The 7,500-nt window shown below is 39.3% G+C and overlaps 1 protein-coding gene and 1 non-coding gene across 2 annotated transcripts in view; both read left to right on the forward strand.

Moving 5' to 3' along the window:
* Stap1 (signal transducing adaptor family member 1) overlaps positions 1-7,500 on the forward strand; it is a 33,991-nt gene that overhangs the window by 8,520 nt on the left and 17,971 nt on the right. Inside the window, exons 2-3 of the mRNA XM_031342909.1 lie at positions 1,498-1,569; positions 4,848-4,961. Of these exons, the coding sequence (XP_031198769.1) occupies positions 1,498-1,569; positions 4,848-4,961 (186 nt within the window). The remainder of the gene's footprint in view (positions 1-1,497; positions 1,570-4,847; positions 4,962-7,500) is intronic.
* Positions 3,407-3,574, forward strand: LOC116071503. Its single transcript, XR_004110930.1, has one exon. It is a non-coding gene; the product is annotated as a U1 spliceosomal RNA (small nuclear RNA).

The raw sequence follows: 7,500 nt of genomic DNA on the forward strand, positions 1-7,500 counted from the left end.
AGAAGAAGAAGAAGAAGAAGAAGAAGAAGAAGAAGAAGAAGAAGAAGAAGAAGAAGAAGAAGCTTGAGCCAAGTGAAATGGGAGTCTGTCCGACTAAATTATTTAAAAATTTTTAAATTTAGAACATTATTAGTAAAGAACTAATGGAAGTGTGAATCTATTAATTAAACATTTACTTAATGAATGAAATATGTTCTTTAAACTTCAACTATTAAATTATTTTTATCATCAGTTTATCTATCCACTGAGTTGTTTGTTTTTGTTTTTGTTTTGTTTTGTTTTGCGGGGAGGGGGGCAGTTGGAGACAGGGTTTCTCTGTGTAGCCCTGGCTGTCCTGGAACTCACTCTGTAGACCAGGCTGGCCTCGAACTCAGAAATCTGCCTGCCTCTGCCTCCCAAGTGCTGGGATTAAAGGAGTGTGCCACCACTGCCTGGCCTATTCCCTGAGTTTTAAATACTTTGTAATAAATACTATTTAAGGAACTCAATCTAAGTGAAATGTCCTCTGCTAAGTATGTTAACTTTACATATTTGCTCTGTCCTTTCATCTCCCATAGAGAGCAGATATATCCAAGTCCTATATGGTTTCTGATATGGCCTTGTCACTCATGCGAGCTTTCACTAAAGTTGAATAAATAGTTTTAAATTAATGAGAAGAGTTCCAGAAATGATCTAGTTAAGAACAAGTCAAACATTATACTAAAATAAGTTTGGAAAGGATTTTTCCAAGAATTAACTACAGGACTAAAGAAATGGCTCAGTGGTTTAAAGCACTGGCCGCTTACACCAGGTGGTGGTGGCACACGCCTTTAATCCCAGCATTTGGGAGGCAGAGGCAGGTGGATTTCTGAGTTCGAGGCCAGCCTGGTGTACTGAGTGAGTTCCAGGACAGCCAGTGCAACACAGAGAAACACTGTCTCGAACAAACAAAAAAAGAGAATGTCATATAATGATTACATGTATGGCAATATAAAAAAATTATGGGAAAATCCAATGAATAGCCAGGTGTGGTGGTATGCACCGTTAAACCCAGCACTTGGGAAGCAGAGACAGGAAGATCTCCATGAGTTCAAGACCAACAGGGTCTACACAGCAAGTTTCAGGCCAACCAGAGTTATTTATTAAGATATTGTCTCCAAATTAAAAAAAAAGAAAAAAAGAAAACAAAAAACGGAAGGAAGGATGTGTGTGTGTGTGTGTGTGTGTGTGTGTGTGTGTGTGTGTGTGTGTGTAAGTGGCTTAGTGGTTAAGAGCATTTTCCAGTACCCACATCAGGCAGCTCACAATTTCTTGTAACTTCAGTTCCTGGTGATTCTACTCTTCTGGCCTCCTTGGTTACACAAGGAGCACACACATACACAAGTAAAATAGATAATTTTTGGCAAAATGTGAAGGATAAAGAATAGCTTTATATCATACAATCACAAAAGATAAAACAGAAGGTGAACAAGTTGAGAGTGCCCTTGTGCAATGGTGTTTATGATTTCTTTTCCCCAGGAGTACAAACACTATTGGACGGAGCTGAGAGGGACCACACTGTTCTTTTACACTGACAAAAAAAGTACAATCGTAAGTAGAGCCTGACATGGTTACTTAGTTTAGCCTTTCAATAGACCCTTGGCATATAATTCCTTATCCCCTTTTCCTATCATCCCCAAATGAAGGTATTCAAACATGTAAATCTGAGGGGCTTATCAATTCCCTGGACAACTCAGAGGGTATTTACTCATGTTTTTAACTCTTTGTTCTTTTCTTCCTGGCCTATATAATAAAGTTACTTCAGAAGTAGAAATCTTAGATACCTCCTCGCTATAAACTGCTTAATGCAAAATGATAGCTTCCATTTATTGGAACTGTGAAATGCTAGTATGTTATGGGATGTAATTGTAATCTGAAAGAAGCAAGATGATTCCCATAGCATTGGAACATATGATACCACAATTTAATTTTCCCAGACAAAAATATACCCTCTAGAAGTAGACTTCTAAGAGCTAAAGTATGGGGATGATGATGATGATGAAGTGATTATTTACTTAATCCTTTAAAGAATAAGCTTGTTTTAAATAGTGTACTGCAACTTTCCAGTGATGTGAAGAAAGCAAACACTCTGGCCCAAATCTTGAGTGATTCACAGTGACCACCTTCACTTAGAACATTTCAAGGGGCAGTACAACTTGGTGATTAGGAGCCTGGTATGCCCAGAAAGATTGCCTCGTTTTTTTCAGTGCTAGCCCTGCTACTGGTAACTGGGATCTTGAGATAATTACCTAACCTCTCTGTGACTCATTGCATAAAAAGGGGCACAGTAGAAAACATGGCATCTCAAATTGAGCAATTTGAAGAACGCTTAATAACGTCATTATAAATATGTAAAGCAGTGGGCAGAATATAGAGAAGTCACACACTTAGCTCTCAGGCTAAAAATAATGCCATATTACCACATGAGGCATGAGAGGAAAGGGGGGAGAGCTCATACTTAAGGGGAGCATGACATTTGGTTGAAGGAGCAGCTACATAGGGCACTAAACCATATTCCTGCTTCAGTTTCCTGGGTGCTGAGATTGCAAGCATGCACACCACCGGGCACTGTGGGATGGCTAATTCCTAGATTATGTTGCAGTCAGAAATGGCGGGTTTGTCTGAGAAAGGAGGTCCCTCAATCATGATATTAAAAAGCTCCAGCTCAGCTCATACTGTCTTCTTCCACCCTCGGGAGGCTCTGAGCCATTAGACATCCTAAGTTATTTTGTTTTAAGTTTAAATTACTGTGCTTAAGAGATCTCAAGGACAAAATACATCTAACCTATAAGCCCCACTTACCCAAGGACAAATAACTTCCTGGGATGCTAGGGGCAGTTTTTTTATGAACAATAATAAGTCATATGTTTTCACATCTGTTAACCAGCTTGGTTGCCTTAACTGCACAGGAGATAGAGGAAGGGAGAGGAAGGGAGGGAGAGAGAGAGAGAGGAAGAGAGAAAAGGAGAGAGAGGGGTGAGAGAGGGAGAGAAACAGGGAGAGAGGGGAAGAGGGAGAGAGAGAGGGAGGGAGGGGGAGAGGGAAAGGGGGAGAGGGAAGAGAGGGACAGAGAGGCAGAGAGAAGGTAAGAGAGAGGAAGAGAGAGGAAGAGAGGGGGGAGAGGGAGAGAGAGGGAGAGAGAGGGGAAGGGAGAGAGAAGGGAGAGAGAGGGAAAGAGAGGGAGGAGAGGGAGGAGAGGGAGAGAGAGGGAGGCAGAAGGCATGTTAGGATGTATGTTGGAATGTAGAAAGTATGCTAGGATGATGGGACAAAGGCAGGAAGTGTGTAGCCTTGTGAGTTTTGCCTCTATAAGTTCCTGGCAGATGTAATTCTGCATCATACTTTATAAATGAAAACTGTAAAGTTTAAGGATTAAGAAATTGTAGATGATCATACCCAGCAGGGTTGATACCACCGTCACGAAGGTGGTTTTCCAAGGACAAGCCTTTGCCATTGTAGTCTAGTTGTGCCAACACTTATGATTTCCCCAAAGGTGCCAAGTGTGGGGCACTGACTGCATAACTTGTCTTAGTGAAAACCTGAATTCACATTTTTCTCTGAAAGCATTTTTATACATATACATATACACATACGCATACACATATATATGAAAGAAATAGTATAAGATGATATCACTAGTAAAAGAGAGTGTAACCCAGGTGTGGCCTTAGAGCCCATATTTTTAGGTCCAGTGCCACAAAGAGGTCACAACAAAAGGCTCTACAGTTGTCCACTTACCGATGTTGTTAAAGGAGGATGAAAAACACTTGGGGAAGTTTTCTGGGTGATAGTCTCAGAAGAAACACCAGAATAGACCAGCTGAGAACTGGTCTACTTGTGTGGTCTACAAAAGGGAAACAATTTAAAGCTGTCTTTACATATCTAAAAGGCCTACAGGATACCATGTGGAAAGGTCATTGAATTTGTTTAGTGTTATTCCAGAGAAAAGAATTCAGGACCAGTGGATGGGAAGTAGCTATAGAAAAACTTTGGCTCAAAGCACAGAACATTTACTTAGCAGGGCTGCTTCAGCAGTGTGACTTCAGTGTTATTACAGATGTTCATCTGTAGGCTTGAGGACAATATGGAGAGCAGATTCAAACAGCTGGTTTGGACAGATGAGTTTTCAGGCTCTTTCCAACCTACAGTTAAAAGCAGAAGGTATGGCTCCTTTTCTGTAATTGGTATACCAGCTCTGTTTGTTACAGCAAAACTCATGGAGACTAATGTAGACATACCCACTAATGTAGACAAACATAGTAATTTATTATAAGAAGGTCTTCCTCTGGGGCAAGCAACATGTTAATACATTATACACTCATTTGTAAATGGTTTACCAGTTTCCAAAGTATGAACAGTCCTACCATGACTGATTCAACCTATCACTGTGACTGTACTGAGCACGGCATGTAAAGAAATGCACAGGAACACTGTTGCACAGCATTAATGCCACAGAGAACAAGGATGTAAATAATGTGGACACTATAGACAGAAAAATATTGCAACATAATTAGAAAATGATGAAATTTGAATTTTGACTATATTATACATTTTATGTTAATAAAATATTTCATTTACTGGTATGTTAATATAACTAAATTTTAATAATAGCTATATTAACCAACTGCAAAGTTCTCAAATATTTAATATGACTCTTGCAAATTTGTATGAGTCAAAGTCGGCACACTACCTCAAATATGTACTTTTACATACTCTCTGGTATTGGGGAAACCAGGTTATACACTTAAAAAATATGAACTTCTTTCATGTTAGAACAAATGTATCTTGCCTAGGAAATAATTTAACAATATTTTCCTTTATCTTTGCAGTATGTTGGCAAGTTAGACATAATAGACCTTGTGTGCCTTACTGGCCAACATTCAACTGAAAAGAATTGTGCAAAATTCACTCTTGTTTTGCCCAAAGAAGAAGTGCATCTGAAGGTGAGCAAAGAGAAATAGCAATTCATAGAGAGCAAAGTTTGTACATCGTTTTTTACCTTTTAACATCCCATAGCTGGAATGAAGAAGAATTACTAGAGGGGCCGAGTCTTAACACTTTACTCTCATTTTTTGCCAAGGACTTCAGTGCTCTGAGTTACAGTTTAGAAGAACACATGCACTTGTTTAGTCTATAAGCACAATGAAACCTTAGACTTCTATCCTCTGACAAAGTCAAGGGTCCCACCTGGTGTTTTTCAAGGTTGTCCTTGAATTAGCATAGTAAGCTAAGAAAAATCCCCCAACAATGACAGTCATAACACAGAGAACAACTTGGAATTGGTAAAGATAATATTGGTGAAGTTCCTAGGAAGTTGCTGGCTGACTTGGAGAGCTGTAGAGGTCAAATTTTGTAGTGTAGAGGTCAAAATTTGCTACTTTATGCAATAGCTGTGTATTACAGGCAAGTTACCCAACCTCTTGAATTAGAAATAAGTCTGCTCAAATGTAAGGCTCTCTCCATGGCCCACCTGAAACACTTTATCCAAATAGTAACCTGGTCTACCTAGTCTGCTGTTGTGGTCTGAATGAGAATGACTCCATGGGCAACTTATGTTTGAATGCCTGGTTCTCAGTTGGTGAACTGTTTGAGAAGTATTAGAAGGATGAGGAGGTGTGGCCTTGTGCATCATTGAGGGTGGGCTTACAAGTTTCAAGCCTACACCAGGGCCAGGGCCTATGTCCTTCTCACTATCTGTGCCTGTTTCTTGTGGATCAGGGTATAAAACACTCAAGAGGCTCCTGCTCCAGTGTCATGCCTGTTTGCCTGCCATGATGATCATGGAATAACTCTCTAAACTTGTAAGCAAGCCCCCAGTTAAATGCTGTCCTTTGTAAGAGTTGTCTTGGTCATGGTGTCTCTCTATAGCAGTAGAACAGTGACTAAAACCCTCCCTTTCCTTCATTATCAGTTTGTTTTACTCTGCTCTACATTTTGTTTTTCCTATTTGTTTCTTTCCAACAAAATCAAAATTACTATTACATCAACTATTTATTCTTCCCTGTTCTATTTCAAACTCCATGAGAATGAGGATTTTTGTTTTGTTCCCAAGATCTACACTTACCAGTGCATATCTTTTAATTGAACAGATACCAAAAAGGATAATAAAAACACCTCTTGCTAAGTTAGCTTGAATGCTTTATTCTATAGAATAAAATACACCAATTAGTTGAAGAGAAGAAATTAATTTTACAGACAAGGGAAACTAAAACAAATTTAAAACCAGCACTAAAGTTAGTTGCTCATTTCAAAAGCTTCCATGGTAGGCAAAAATAGGAAGACAAATGATTGAAAAATAATTGTAATTAGGTTACTTCAGGCTCCTTTTTTGGACACAGAGGGAACAAATTGAAGTTGATCTGTATGGGAAATGTGGTTGTTATGGTTTTTGTTTTTGTTTTTTATTGATTTATCAGGAAGGCAAGATAACATTTCATTTTGGTTTAGTGATGGGGAACATTAGCACAGATGGCTCCATTTTTATTTCTAGAGGGGATCATTCAGGACCTCAGTGCAGAAACCTAGCAAACAATGGTTACCTGTAACCTTTCTTCAACATGATTAAGCAGGTAATATCTGTGGAGTGTATAGCTTAGATGCACTCTAGGTTACGGTCACTTTGTCATTTGACTCTGAGAAGGCGAGGTAGCTGGAAATGACTTCCAGAGATTCTCTTCTAACTACCTCCTATTCTCCCAGAAGCACAGTAGGATCATATGTCTCAATGTGCCCAACTCTCTGCCACTTTTCGAGGCTTGAATTCAGGTTTGAGGCTTGTGGGAAAGTGCTTTATCTACAAGCAACCCCACTCCCAGTCATTTATATTTTTGCTTGCCTATAAAAGAAAATGGGACTGAAATGTTTTGTGATAAACATGTTAATTCTAAGCAAAAAGGAAAATGAAGTATTTCTCCTTGCAGCTGACTGTATGCAGTTTAAATTTTTCAAGTGATGTTATTTAACAAAGTTCCTGAACAGAAGAATATATATTTCTGTCAATCTTGCTAGGATTTTTTAAATCTTTTTTTGCATGTATGTGTGTGTATGTGGTATATGTGCATGTATGCATGGATATTTGGATGTGCATAGGTGTAAAGGTCTGTGTAGGTGCACTTGCATGTGTGTGTGTGCACTTATGTGTGAGGGGGCCAGAAATTGACAGCAGATACTTTTCTCGTTCACCCTCCATCTTATGCATAGAGGCAACACCTTTCACACGGAGCCCATGGCTTCCTGATTTGACCAATGTAGGTAGCCAGCTTGCTCTAGAGATCCTCTGTCTTCACCTTCTAGGCACATGGATAACAGTTAAGCTGTCATATCACCTGGCATTTTACTTGGTTCCAGAGGTTCAAACTCTGACCCTCATGCTCATGTGGCAAATGCTTTACCCAAAAGCCACCTTTCTGACTTGCGATCTTGCTAGTCTTTGATGGCGAACCCACTTTGTCAGAAAATAATCCTGTGAAATTCTTGTTATTT

This window comes from Mastomys coucha, unplaced genomic scaffold (genome assembly GCF_008632895.1).
Source record: "Mastomys coucha isolate ucsf_1 unplaced genomic scaffold, UCSF_Mcou_1 pScaffold22, whole genome shotgun sequence".
Lineage (NCBI taxonomy): Eukaryota > Metazoa > Chordata > Mammalia > Rodentia > Muridae > Mastomys > Mastomys coucha.